At 34.7% G+C, this 15,812-nt stretch overlaps 2 protein-coding genes across 2 annotated transcripts in view; one reads left to right on the top strand and one right to left on the bottom strand.

Moving 5' to 3' along the window:
• The window catches only part of LOC150092747 (uncharacterized), a 236,806-nt gene that overhangs the window by 42,356 nt on the left and 178,638 nt on the right, over nt 1-15,812 (bottom strand). The window lies entirely within an intron of this gene.
• Nucleotides 1-15,812, top strand: part of Pex16 (peroxisomal biogenesis factor 16) — a 131,488-nt gene that overhangs the window by 104,382 nt on the left and 11,294 nt on the right. The window contains exon 7 of the mRNA XM_090414466.1: nt 10,584-10,703. Coding sequence (XP_090270592.1) covers nt 10,584-10,703 — 120 coding nt within the window. The remainder of the gene's footprint in view (nt 1-10,583; nt 10,704-15,812) is intronic.

Genomic DNA, 15,812 nt, shown 5'->3' with positions numbered 1-15,812 from the left:
TTCCACATATACCCTGTCTTAATCACAAATTGCACACCTTTAGCCACCTCCCAGGTCAAGACCTTATGATCACTCTCACCAATAGGTGGCAACATGGTCATATTCATTACAGTCAAATTTTGAGATGCAATTACCAGGTCAAGCACTCTCACACCCCTAGTATTTTCAATTACATGCTGTTTCAGATAGTTATCTCTTAATAATTGAATAAAATCCATTTCCTTCCTCACATGTGTCCTCTCCTCCTTCCAATCAATGTTACCATAGTTGAAATCCCCCATAATAATTACCCTCCTTCCACTCATTTCATCAATTTGTTTATGCATACCATCTCCACCATCTATTCCATCACCTGGTCTATAGCTGCACCCAACTGTATATTTTATTCTGCCAGTGTCAATCTCACACCAAATAGCCTCAAATGAGCTCCTTTCACTATCCTGCAATACTTCAATTTTCCTTGGCTGCAGTTCATCGGCTATCATCAATAACACCTCTCCCCCCATTTTATTCTCTCTGTCCCTCCTAAACATACTATAACCTACACATTCTATCCCACTAACTATATCATCTTCCGTCAGCCATGTTTCACTAATGCCAATAACCTGTGGCCAGGAAGAGCCAATCAAGGCCAAAAATTCTTCCTTCTTGTTCCTAATACTCCTGGCATTAGTATACATGAATTGCAGTGATCCCTTTGTCCCACCCCTATCTTGATGCGTTATTCTAAATGTCCCATTCCCATTTTTTGTCCTTAGTGCTGGCTCAGGTACATTATATACATTTTTACACTCAACTGTCTCACTGATGTCTGGATATCCACTCTCCCCCCCCCCCCCTCCTTGGTAGTTCTAGTTTCCCTGGTTCTGCACATCCATTTTCACTTCATTCAGCAACACTTTTTCCAGTCTCTGCACACCAAGTCCATTCAAATGCAGGCCATCCATCTTGTATAAGTCCTTTCGCCAATCAAACTCATTCCACACCACACCGTCCGCATAACCTGCGCATAATGTCATTTGCGATTATGGCCCTCCTTCTAAACTCCTCTCTGTCATACCGCGGTAACAGACTCACCATTCTAACTCTGTCACTCTTTTCTTTCGCTACCTTTAACAATACTTTCAAGTCCTCTCTCATAAAAAATTTATCACCTTTCAATTCATTCGTACCCACCACAATTATTAATTCTTTCACCCTCTGTTTTTGCACTCTAATACTCTCACTTACATCTCACCCGGTAAGTACGATTTAGTTACACTCCCATCTATTACTCCTCTTAATAACGAGTCACCATACAACACTCTTTCCTTCATTTCGGAAACTCTCCCACGCTGTTTATTTACGTTAGCTGAATCACTTTGGAAAGAGTTTTGCAAGTGCTCTAATTGCCGCTGCGCATTTTGTATCGCTGTGCGCAACCTAGCGATCCCACTTCCTACAAATAATTCCTCATTTTTTTTATCATTCAAACCATTTTCTCTTTCTGTATAATTGCTCTCACTCTTTCTTAGATCACCGCTCACGTTGCCATCTTGTACACCGCAATTCCCTATCAAGCCACTATTTTCACTCGCATTCTGGCTTTCTTCAACCATAACTGTCTCACAACCTGACACATACTTCGACTCCTCACTTTGCATACACTTTCTACACATTCTCCCACCACTATCACTTTCAATCCAAACTCCAGCCTCATTCGGGAATGCATACATTCCACACACATCACATTGGACAAATTCTCTCACATTATAGTTTTTGAACAATGGCATCGTATTTTTGGACGCAATTATCTTACGTCGCATTGGCGCCATATTCAAATCTATGAAACGTATCGTTAAATACTAAATTAACGGAATTTACACCAAAATCACACAGACACAACAAGCTACCAAATTTAGACAATATTACGTTATGATTTTTAACATATATTCTAATTTCCATTCAAAATTGTACTTAGCTTTCGGGAGCTCCCTGAAAACACGACCGTTCCTGGCCCTCTAGCGGCGATTATAGGTGGATTGATACAGTAAAAAGTGCCTTAGAAGACAGAAATATAAAATCTGATAATGTTGGAGTCTTGACAGGTGACAGATTGATTTGGAGGAAAATTGTAGATACGAAGTTAGTAGTGATGTAAATTTTTCACGTAGTATTATCATATCCTGACAAGGGTACATGTCAGGAATTTGATGATTATGATTTCTTGAATGGATTGTAAAAGTTGGTTTGGCATATTTAAATCGGTTAATATTTTAAACAATTCTGGTGTACTAATTTTGTCAAAGATTTTTCATAATCAAAGTCCATCTGTTTCTTTTTGAAATTCTCTTCTCATACTTATATAATTTAATTAGTTTGGTGTTATAATACCGTTTAGAATATCAATAAAGTTCAACACCTAAGCTTCTATTAGTTTAAAAAGAATGTTAATTTATTAATGTACACTTATTCCCATATGAGAAGGTGTGGCATCTCTTATTATAACCAATTTATAATTGAAATGTATTTTGGTATGTACCATGGGTTGAATGTTTATAGATAAACTGAAGTGGGAGAAGGTTATTTTAATGATACTACACTTATTTCAGCTAATTTGAATTCCTCTCACTATGTTATTTTTGTTTCATCGACTATTGCAAATAGTGGTATCCACACTTACCATATTTGAAAATTCTGAGATAAATCAGTAACTGTATTTTGCAGTTATCCATTGAAGATAAATATTTTTTGATATTTTAAAAATATTTGTTACAAAAATAGTTCAAATATGTAATGTCATCATATCAGATCTTCCCCTCCACCCAAGTGTTTGATATGAAATAAGTAGCTGGGACATGTATTGGTGTATAGTTATAGAAGTAATTAGACATGCTGAATAAGAGTGTCATCATCACATGTTTACTGGGCATTCACAGATGCCATATGGTCACTCCAATGCTTGGTGATGTGCCAGACCAGGCCTCACTATATAGTCCTGTTGTATGCTTTTCTGAAGGCTTTAACTCTCTGAAGATCAGTCAGTCCACACACACAATCCATCCATCTATCTATCTATCTCATTGACAGTCTACCACTTTATCTTTTTCCAGTAACTATCTTCTATTAATGTTCTGAGAAAACCTTTTTCCATCCTTTCAATTTGTCCAGTCAATATCTTTAAGGAGCCTTAAAGTTCTACTGATCTTTTCTAACACCAATTCATTTGTATGCCTTTCAGGAATAACAGTATACTAAATAAATTTATAACAGTGATTAATTTCTTAATTTATAACAAAATATAAATTTATTAATTGTATGTAGATATAGAATTAAATGTTTGGTAAGATTATGAATTATTAACTGTGACAAGCAAAAATAATTAAATTACATTACTCGAATATTGGTATGTTTAGTATACTGAGAGCATGAGAACTGCAAATTTTCTCCAGTTTTTTAGACAGTTGTTAGAAAATATTGTCTTGGTTTGGTGATATGTGCAGTTAAATAAAAGTAGGAATAACACTGCAATGGTTTTGTCATTACTGTTTCACATAACAAATATACATATATTCTCTAAGTATACAGTTTTGTATTTGCTATCTTTTTAATATTTTTTGCAGTGCTTTAGCAGTCCATAGTAGAAAACTTTGGTGTGCTGTTACAAATGATTTTCTTAATATTTCTCATAAATTAACTTATATATTCATGTAGATTCAAGTGAATATGTTTATAGCATTTGTTAATATTCCACAACAATTTTTAAATATTTTATGGCATGACCATGAATGCTATAAAAGCATTTAAATATCATTAAAATAAAAATACATATGCAACTTATGGATCTCATTATGAAAGAAAGTGGCATTAAGCCTGATATTAAATTGGAGATGTCAAACTTACTCTCTTTGTATGTTCAGGAGTACATCATCTGAAATACTCCTGAACATATCTAGTGCAAGTCTCCAGGATTCTCTAACTAAATTGAATAACAGCTGTATTAAATTTGGCATGAAAATAATAAAAAGACTGAAACTATGGAAATAGGCACGAGCATAGAAAACTTCAGCTCCATTCTGAATGAAGATGCTATAGAGTAAGTAAAATAGTTTGGCTATTTTATCACAGTTTTTAGTAAAGATGGCAGGTCATCATCAAATTCCTGATATATACCCTTAAAGGGTGTACAGGATATGATATGATAGTACTACATGAAAAATTACATCATTACTAACTCCATATCTACAATTTTCCTCGAAATCAGTGTTACCTGTCAACACTCCAATATTATCAAGTCTTATATTTCTGTCTTCTAAGGCAGTGCTTCCCAAACTGTGGGCCGCGGGCCCCCTTGGGGGCCATAGGTTTTGTTGAGGGGGGGCGTGATATAATGAAAACAAATTTAAAATGTTTTAAGATTAAGTAGATTTTTTATTTTAAAAGAAACATATTTAACTTTTATTATTTCTTTTTTGTCATTTTTTATATTTTAATGGAAAAATTCACACATTGGTGTTGGTTCACAAACTTTGCTTCCTGCATATTTCGGCGCTTAATGAATATTAGTAAATATTGCTTATTCATATGTTTCATTTCAAAGTAGTGGTTAATTGTGTTTACTTCGAATGCTCTCCAGGGAAGCTCCAAATCTTCCTATCCCTTTCATCATGCGTTCGTAATCAAGGACTGTTGATATTGACTAATATATATATATAAGTATCGAAACTCGTTTTATATTATCACTGTCATCCGAGCTAGTTTTCTGTTACCAATAAAAGTTTTGCATATACTTCACAGATGAAAAAAAAGCTTAAACAAGTTCATGTGGAGAGATAGTAACTCGCTTGCATTGGTAAACAACACACCCTCCCTAACAGCCACTATACTGCAGAGGCAATAAAAACAAGTACTTTTATTATGCCAGTGAATAAGGTATGAGGAGTCTGTGTAATATATTTCTCAACAAATAGTGCAATTAGAGACAACTGGGATAAAAACACACTAACTAATGAATCACATGTCCTCTCATACAGAAACTATGCTATTTAGACTGAAACAAAACCATATTTTGCATGGGAAAACACAGTATCTAACTAAAAACTATTGTTATTAATTAGATGTGTGTGTGAGTTCGATTTCCCAAGGCAGCAATAAAATTCAATCGAACGTGTTAAAATTCGTAAAAGTGTTAAAACTAAGTAATATATATATATATATATATATATATATATAATGAATGTTATGGCAGTTTCACATGTGGAATTCGGTTGAAGAGAGTTAGCATTTCAACTCAATTGTCAGCTATGCTTTTATCTTTCGGTTGCGCGATCTTTTGTTAATACTGCACCAATCATATGCACGTTTTAATAACCTGCCTTTGCTGTCTGTTTCGTTAGGTTTAATTACCGTAAAGGGAGAAAAGTCACAAAAGAGAAAAATGTTCCTGGTCCGGGGATTCCCTTATTCAGATAATATTCACTAATTTCATGTTATCAGTCTGTGGTGTGGTAGTATCAGTAAGTGGTGATATTATTTGATCTATTCTACGTTAAAAAATTTAATCCTGAGATGGATAAGTGGCTGATTAAAAAAAAAAAAATCCCGCGAACGATCAGAAGAAGCAGAAACAGACAAAAAAAAAAAAAGGACAGTATTTCATATTTTCCAGAACAGCCCACATTATCTTCAGAACCAAACGGTAAGAGGCAAAAAAATGTAATATATGCATTTTATTTTTGAAATATTCGCAATGTATGTTTTGTATTGAATATAAATACAATAAATATCATAATAATATATCTCTCTATTATGATTTTTTTTCGAGGGGGGGGGGCGTGAAATATTTTAATTTTTGCAAAGGGGGCCCTGACATCCAGAAGTTTGGAAGCACTGTTCTAAGGCACATTTTACTCTATCAATCCACCTATATCTTGGTCTTCCTCTGGACCTTTTTCCTGTCATCCTGGCAGAGAAGACTTGATTTGCTAATCTTTCACTCTCCCATTCTGTTTAAGTGACCATACCACCTGAGATTAGCTCTGCTAATGCATTCCTGGATGCTGAGGAATGTATTAGCATTCCTAATATCCTCATTTTTAATATTGCCATTGATGCCATCTGTTCATACCCCCTAATCTTTCTCAGGACTCTCATATCTGCAGTCTTTGATCAAGTGTTTTACTTCTGACCCAACTCTCAGATCCATAAGTTAAAATTGGCTTGAATACTTCCTATACACAGCTAATTTAGTATTTTGGCTAATTTCTCTCTTATTTCATATAAATTCATTCAGTTGACCTCCTACCATACCAGCTTTGTTGATTCTGTTTATTTCCATATTTAATTTACAATCTTTACTAAAAATTGTGCTTAAGTAGCTGAAATGTTTTATTTGTTCTATAGGTTCTCCATTCACAACATTTTCAGTGTTTCAGCCTATTTTCATTGTCTGTGTCTTTTTAATGCAGACCTTCATACCATATCTATTACAACAATTATTCACTTTAGTCAGGGAATCTTACAGACTTGTAGCATATTTATTTAGAAGTACAACATCATCCACATAAAGCAGAGAGCTGACATTAACATCTCCAATTTTGATATCAGGTTTAATACCACTTTCCTTCATAATATGATCCATATAGATATAATGAATAAAAGAGGGGATAATGAACATCCTTGTCTGACACCATATTTAACATTAAACCACCTTCCTGTACTTCCTTCAATTCTAACTGCTGACTTCCAACTCAAAGACTAAGTATTGCTTGATATAATGTCCCATTAACCATATAACTGTAGTGTTTTGAATAGCTTCTCTCTTGGCACCTTGTCATATGCCTTTTCCTTTGCCAGATCTACAAAACTTAAATACAGATCTTTGTTATATTCCCATGATTTCTCAACTATATGTCATAAAGTGAATATCTGATCCTGACAGCCTTTATTTGGTCTGAATCCAGCGTGCTCTTCATCAAGCTTCCCTTCCACAATCCTTCTCAACTTTTTCTCATGTATACTTGCATATATCTTACTAGTAACAGTCAGTAGAGAAATACCTCTGTAATTCTCACATTCAGTTTTATTTCTCTTTTTATATATGGGTACTATGAGAGTTCTACTCCAATCATCTGGAATTCATCCCTCTGTCCAGGCCTTCTGAACTATGCAGTGCAGCCACTGTAAGACTTATACCTCTATACTTGAGCATTTCTGGTCAAATATCATCTGTTCCTGCTATAAAATATATACATGTTTACACAAGAATATTATTTAATCTGCCAAATATTTCAGTCTCAATATAACAGACCATCTTCAGTGGCTACATAGTAATAGCTTTAATAGTTCCTGCTGTCTTTCACACATTTCAGGCTTTTGATGACTTTTTCTACTTCAAGTATGGATATGCATTCCTGGCTGCATATCTGGTCAGTATTTTTTACCACTGTGTTGTCATCGCTGCTTGTTTCATTTAGCAATTTTTTGAAGCAACCACTCCATACTTCAAGGATATCTTTTTCTCCTGTTTTCATGTGACCTTTATCACCTCTAACTCCTCTTACAGAACTCTTTCCTCCATTCCTAAGCTTCTTCAATAACCTCTAGAATATCTTGCCACTTCTTGATATTTATTTATTTGGTATGTTCTTACCAAAGTCATCCCATGAGTTTTGTGTAGCTAGTTTTACACAGTGTTTAGCTTTCTTACATTTGTCTCTGTATTCTCTAAGAGCACAAACTGACTTATTTTCCAGGAACTTTTGATATGTTTTCTTCTTTACTTTCACTGCCTCTTTAACTTCCTGTGTCCACCATCATGGAGTTCTGATTTTTCTATCTTTACATCTTTACAGACAACCTCACCACATGCCAATCAATCAGTGTTTTCTTCAGGGCTTGCCACTATATCTCAAAGGTTTGGTTCCTGTTCTCAAACTCTTTAATTTTTTCTTTAATCATGTTTGTGTATTTTAGTCTATAGTTCAAATCTGAGAGCTGCTCAACTTTTATTTGCTTTAAAAACCTTCGTATATGTTTTTCTTTTTAATATGAAATTCAATGTTATTCTGCTCAAGACTAAATGGTGATCACTTCCAATTTCATATATAAAAATATATTGAGAAAATTTGGAGAAAAGAGCAAAGCTAATAATAATGGCAAATATCTGTGTTAGTAATATCCATATTACTAAAACTGTGTTCTAACATAAATATGTGCACAAATTCATATGGAGAGAAAAGGAAAGGAATGAGAAAAGTCTCATTGACTTATTGTTGATAGTGCTGTTTTCTCCCTGGTGTACACTAGTGTCTTGCACCAGGGAGAAAACAGCACTATCAACAATAGCATAGTCAATGAGACTTTTCTCATTCCTTGCCTCTTCTCTCCATGTGAATTTGTGCACATATTTATGTTGGAACACAGTTTTAGTAATATGGATATTACTAACACAGATATTTGCCATTATTATTAGCTTTGCTCTTTTCTCCAAATATTCACAATATATTTTTGTATGTCTGACAATCATTTCCTACTCTGCTATTTAAATCCCCAACAAGGACCAACTTTTCCTTTTTCATTGTGTCAGTTGCTTTTTCTGAAAAAAATTCCTCCACTTCTACCTTAGTAGAACCTTCTTTGGGACCATAGGCACAAACAAGTCTCATTGTCCAGTTCCCCACTCTACTTGAGACTGCCTACCATTCAAGAAGATTAGCCTCGTATTTAGTGTTGAATAGTCAATGAGACTTTTCTTAATTCCTTGGGTACTCCTTCTTTTCCTTGATTGTCATTGCCTGAATATACCATTTTGTATTCATTGCTCAGAAAGATCTAACCAGTTTTTGCCTTTTTTGTTTCAGTCACCCATATTATGTCAATCTAGTACTTATCCAATTCCTCAGCTAGCTCCATTCTTTGCCATTCAGGCTTATGTTGATAGTACCTATCTTGAACTCTGATGTTGAGTAGGGTTTTAGGATTTATTCCAGTAGCTGACTTTTTGGTGTTTGCCCTGTTTTCCTGGCAAAAACAACAGGGGTCTTGTTTAACCAGGCTGCGCCTCAGCTGGCATGAAATTCTGTCATGTTTTACCATACTTTTTTTTTATTTTGGTTTAAGCCAATAAATGCAATTTGGTGGGCTAAATCCCAAATTGCCAGCCCATCCTCGTTCGTTCAGTATCCAGGTAAGGTGAGGATTGGACATTAGGTCAGAAGCCTTGTTTGGTTCTCCGCATAGCACCCCAAGATGGCAGGTGAAATCTGGAAATAGACAACAGAATAAGCAAAGCTGGTATGTTGGATAGCCAGCTGAATAAATTTATATGGAATAAGAGAGAAATTAGCCAAACTAGCAATATACAAGACGGTGTTCAAGCCACTTTTAAGTTATGGATCTGAGAGTTGGATTAGAAAAAAATCACTTCATCAAAGACTAGAGACCACAGATATGAGGGTTCTGAGAAAAATTAGAAGAGTGAACTGATGGCAGAATCATATTAAAAATGAAATGTTAGAAAGAACCTTTTATTAGCATTCAAGAATGTCTCATCAGAGCTAATCTAAGGTGGTGTGGTCACTTAAATAGAATGGGGGAGGAAAATTTAGCAAAACAGGCATTTGATGCCAAAATGGCAGGAAAGAGACCCAAAGGAAGACCAAGGTCTAAGTGAATCGATTCAGTCAGAAGTGACTTATAAGCATGAAATATTAAATATAACAATATTGGAGTACTCACAAGTAATAGACTGATTTGGAGGAAAATTGTTGATAGATTAATAATAATGTAAACTTAATCATGTAGTGCTGTCATAGTAACCTTGAACACCCCCTTCGTTAGTTACATATCAGGAAATTGATGATTTAACATGCACGTTCAAGTGTATATATTTATAGCATTCATGAACATTCCACAACAGTTTTTAAATATTTTGTCACATGAAAATGAATGCTATAAAAGTATTTAAATATCATTAAAATAAGAAACATATGTATGCAGCTCGTTTCATTTGGCCCATTGGACAAATAAAAAAAAAAATTAAGCTGTGCAAAAATCTGAAGAGGAAGATGGAGTTATCTCCATAAAACAGTTTTTTTCTTCTGTATATGTGTGTGCTTATACTAGTATAACAGTATCCCTGTTCCTATCTTGTAAACAATCTTTTTGGTATTGATAAAATTCCCTTACATTTTGTCAACATCACTAAAACTTCTAGTTTTATGCATTAAGCTTAGGAAACAATTACAAGGCCACATGGAACCATTTCCTGAAGAGTAGTATGATGCATACTGTCCTTACAAAAAAAAAAAAAAAAATCGTAGTATAAGTGAGTAGGAATATTGTTATGCAGCCTTCATGGCTGGATGATGTCCACATTTCTGGCATGTTACATCTTAGACGCACTGATTTGGATACCAACACACAGACCTGCACATAGTACTTTCATGTCGCCAGCTAATGTTTATCATTGGAAAAACAGTCAACTTTCATGCTTTATGATCAGATCTTGCATTGATGATTTAATACATATTAATGTTCCATGTGCATTTTTTTCAACACTTCATTTATTCAAAATGCCACTTTTGTTAATGTTTCATATCCAGCCTACAGTTATTTGGAGATCGCAAAGAGATGAATAAAGAAGAGAGAGTGGAATTAAGTAGAAGAGCTCTTGTTATGCTGTTATACTTTCTTCGTTCACCATTTTATGATCAGTTTTCAAAGTAAGTAGGACTAAATAGACATACTGCTTAACTCTTTTTTTCCCCCCTCTTCTGTTTGTACTATATATATAACAAAGGGAAAAAGAAATCCTAACATAGTTAATTAGAATTACATTTGATTGTATTAAATGAGGATTATGCATAAGTTGTGTTCTTTTTTCTAAATAAAAAAAAAACATATCAATTTTAGGGCATTATGGGTGACTATTGAAGGCAATTATAGCAGAATAAAAGAGGATGAAAAATTTTGTACATACCTTGTTTTGATACTAAGATGTCTTCAAATTCCATGTTCCTGCTGAAGGTTGTTTATAAGAAGGGGGGGGGAGCATGTGTGTGAGGGTGTTTTGACTCGGGAAGAATAAATTGGAAACCTGGGTTTATTTTAATAATATATATATTATTCTGTTTAAGGGTGCTTTTTTTCGGGGGGGAAGGGGAAGGGTTTACTTATGAGAAAACTGGGGCAGGTTTCCAATTTATTCTTCCTGCATCAAAACACACAGACCCTCACGCTCCCTTCCCCTTGTTATAAACAACCTTCAGCAGGAACATGGAATTTGAAGACATTCTAGTATCAAAACAAGGTATGTACAAAATTTTTCCTCCTCTTTTATTCTGTCATATTTGCCTTTAATACTCATCCATAATGCCCTAATATATATATATATATATATATATATATAAAAACAAAAACAGGCTATAATAGCCATAATAATAATAATAGTGTTTAAGAGGAGTAGCATGGGAATTTTCCCAGAAACAAAACATATATGCTTTCCATATATTATCAGAGTATTGAAGTGAAGAATAGAATGTAGGATTAGGTTGATGGGATATAGGATTCTCTCAGTATGGCAGATTCATATACAGTAATATTCTTGGATTTTGCAATGGGATTTGGTAGATTATGATTACCATGTCATTGTACATGCTACAGAAGATGGGAATGGAAAATAGATTGGTTAGATGGATTGTCTCTGAACAATACCAGCAAGTTGTGTATGATAAGGCACTGACTCGAAGAAGGAAGGTAACCAGTGGTGTGGCACAGGGTTCTGTTCATGGTCTGCTGCAGTTTAACTTATTTGTTAATATTTCATGTGAAATGACTAGAGATCTCCATTTGTTTACTGATGATGATGCAAAGCTGGAGAGAATTATAAGGAGTGTTGCTGGTGTTAATTCCCTATAGGAAGATTTGAATAAACTTTTAGCTTGGACAAATGAATGGAGTTGTAGTAGTTTTAATATTAATAAGAGCAAGGTGTTGCACTTTACAGTATCTCTGTACTCCAATGTAGAAACTATGCTTTAGGAAATGAATGAGATTCAAGATCTGGGAGTGATGGTTGATAATGGACTGAAGTTAAGAGGACACATTTACAAGTAAGGATAAGGAGATGGTTTATCATTGTATTAAGCATTGGTAATATATAGTTTTGTTGAAATTTGGTCACTTTTTTTTTGCTATAATGTAGAAACATTGTTAGTTATGAGAAGTGGTGGAAAGAATGTAAATTTCAGTTTGGTGGATGGGTAGAAAAGAGATTTTATTGGATAGAGGGGATTATAATAAAAAAAAAAAATGTGAAAAGGGAGAGGGGAAGAGCAAGTGGCCACCCCTGCAAGTTGCATAATGGTGGGGAGGGGGGCAAAGAGGGGAGTGCAGCTTTATTTTTTTACATGGAGAGCAGTATGCATTGCCTAAAGTCTGCTGACTCAGTAGTGTGGACTTTGTCATTATGAAATTTAATCCTCTTATCAAAATTAAAGAAGTTAAACTGTTGTATTAAAACTAGGATAACCTTGTACCATTTCCCCAGAATCTGCATATTTTATGTCATAGTCACTATGACATAAAATATGCAGTTATATAGTATAGTACTGAAGAATCAGTTTATTCTGTGTGGTTTCATTTTGTATAGAGCCTAATTTATGGCACTTCAAAAATATGCTGTTTTCATTAACAAAAGAAAAACTACAATTTAATAAATAAAAAAAAACTTTGTTGTATATATTTCTAATCTACTTGATTACTATTGATTTTAAATTGTAATTAGCATCTGTTTCCAAAAATCTGCTTTTTGCTAGACTGCAAGTCATTTTATCCTTTTGCAAATATGGGAATCTCAGAAATTTTAAATGAATGTGTAAAAATGAATTTTTACACATTCCGATTCTGTTTTGTGTTTCTTTCCCTTAGAATATTAGTGTTTTCATAACATTTTTGTGATACTGCAATACTAAATAGAGCTATAAAATGGTAACAAGAACAACAGAGTTGAAAACAAGGAGGCTTGCCCCACAAAAGACAAACTTGAGGATACTGAAAATGATTTAACCTCCGAAATTGCAAAGTTAAAACAGATTATCAGGCAGACAATGGATGAGAATTATAGAAAGTTGATCAGCATTTTAAGGGAACATAAGGAGGACAAGAAAGTCAAGTAGGTAAGGTCAGTTGTAAAAAGCAGGATATTTTATATGTAAAATATTAAGAAGTACCCTACGATATATAAATGGTTAGTTATGGTATAACTAACCATAAGTTCAATATGAGAGGATATGATGAAAGAAGCGAAAGTAAGGAGTGAGAAAGTGAAAATCGTAAGTATATTACGTAGATAAGACAGAAATGAATTAAGAAGGGCTATAATGGCAAATGATTTGATTTGTAGGTTGTGTAGAAGGAATGGATGCAAGTTCATGGATTTGTATAAGAGGGATGGCCTACACTTGAAAGCACATTATCATGGAAATGATTAAGGAGAGAATGGTTTTGTTTGGATGTCTGCCTAAGTAAGGCAGATAAGAACAGAGATCTTCAACTATATCACACAGACTACAGAGAAGAGTATCAGAAACAAAGGGATAGAGTTTGTTACCTTCGTGAATATGTTGTGATCTCATATTGTAGACATTAGTAAGACCTGGCTATCAGCAGACATACCACTGGTATCAAGTGTAAAGAGTACATTATTTTTAATAAGGATAGATGAGAAAAGAGGGTGTGTTGCTAATGATTTTGGATTATTAGAATCTAGTTGGAATTGAGACCTGTGACTTCAATACTAGTAACAGTTTGCCATGTGGCAGTGAGTTTGAAGCCATCTGGCATGAGGAGTCTAACAAAATCAAATACATGGTGAGATGTTGCTAGCAACAAAGAAATGGATTGCTGAATAAAGATGGGAGCAAAAGAGTGATCATAATGGAAGACTAATTGTGTAAACTGAATGAGTAGCAGTGAAATCTCATGAGAAGAATGAAGTTAAATTTGTTGAAATGTTTCAAGACGAGTTCCTCATGAAGAATGTGACATATCTGAATATAGTGTCGGGGGGGGTCAGCTAAAGGCATTATTCTCCCTCTGTTCTCCCAATGATCATGCAGTACTGATTTGGGAAGTGGCCAAGCTTATGAATGTTCCATTCAGAAAAGGTTACCTGCTGAACTACAAAGTAGAAAATCATGACCAGCAAGAGTATGCTGGGTTCTCCACCATGGCATAAGTTGTTGAATGAAAAGGATATCAACAGTGCATGGGAAGTATTTTAAAAAAATACGTAAATGATGCAGTAGTGGAATGTGTCTCTAGAGTTTGAAGAATAAATAGGGAAGAAGTGAAATGATCAATGTGTGATCTTGTTAAGCAAGTTTGTAAGAAAGAGATAATGTGGAAAGAATACTGTGCAGAAGGATGATATCAGTTATGAAAATTCTGAGGTGCAGGCTAGAAGAGTTAGAACTGTTGTATGGAAAACAAAGTGAGTATAAAAAGAAACTGGCTCTGCAAACTAAAGGCTATCCAAAATGGGTACTATCGACCTGGTGTATGCACTATGGAGCTCATTGCTGCCTCTTCACTGGATGAAGAAACTCAAGTGTATGAGGAGGTGGTAGTACCAGTTGTTGCACAAACTAGATAAGAATTTGGTGATAGGAACTGAAATAATGTACAGCTGAACTGGCTGTTCCTTTGACTTGGCTGTATAATTTTAGTCTCAGCACAGGGAAGATTCCACAGCAGTGGAAAGAACGTAAGATATCCCCTTGCACAAAGGATGATGCAAATACTGATGTCTATCAACCTATCAGTATTTAATGGAGTGGTGGTGGTGCAGATTTTGGAAAAGTTGGTAAGAGATCACATACAGAAATGGGTTGACGGAGAATCTATACTTTCATCGAATATCATGGGAAGGGAAGGTAATGTTCAACCATAATGAGGGGAATGGAAGACTGTTACAGAAGTTGGAGGATATGGGAAACGAGAGATTTAAGGTAACCAGTGGTATACTACAACGATCAGTCCTTTATCCTATACATTAATGACATTGAGAAGGATTTGATAGGTTGGGTAATCAAATGCAGCTGATATGTAAATTCATGCATGTTGGTGGAATTGTGCTAGAAGAACTTGATCAGGCTAGGGATCTTGGAGTTTTAGTATATAGGAAGTTGAAGCTCAGTGGCCATATAGCAAATTACACATACAACTCAGAAGATAATTGCAATGCTGAAACAAACCATGACATGTAAAGATAAGGAAGTCATTTTCCCTCTTTACAAAGCCTTGATAAGATCTAGCTTGGACTATTGTGCATAAGTCTAGTCTACTCATTTTTGTTGTGATTCTTATGGGGGGGGGGTTCTAAAGGAGTGTTAAAAATGATATCAGAACTGTGGAATACAGTATGAAGACAACTGAGAAAACAGTTTGTTAACTGCAATCACTAGCAAATAGGAGAAAGAGAGGTGGTGTGATTGAGACTTTCAGAAGTCATATGGAATTTTTCATTTCATGCAGGGTGAGGAGAGGACAAGAGAGCATCCTTGTTGGGAGTTGAGAATGGATGTCATGAAGAGGGGATGTGAGCTCTGGTGATGCTGGGTAGAAAACCAGCAAAATATTAGTATGTTCAATAAATTTAATATATATTTCATCTCTTGGTTTATGCCATGAATCACTAATATGAATAATCAACAGCACCTTTCAATACGTATCCTAAAGAGTTCTTTTGCTGCATGGCAAATAAAAGGAAGAAAGACTATGGAAGGATGACTTTAAAAAGTGTTGATGATGAGGTAACCAAAGCAAACCAA

The sequence above is a fragment of the Typopeltis vanoorti genome, chromosome 25 (assembly GCF_054136105.1).
Source record: "Typopeltis vanoorti isolate ZY-2024b chromosome 25, IOZ_Tvanoo_1.0, whole genome shotgun sequence".
Taxonomy (NCBI): domain Eukaryota; kingdom Metazoa; phylum Arthropoda; class Arachnida; order Uropygi; family Thelyphonidae; genus Typopeltis; species Typopeltis vanoorti.
The sequence above is the reverse complement of the archived record's forward strand: the minus strand, read 5'-3'. Positions and strand labels throughout refer to the sequence as shown.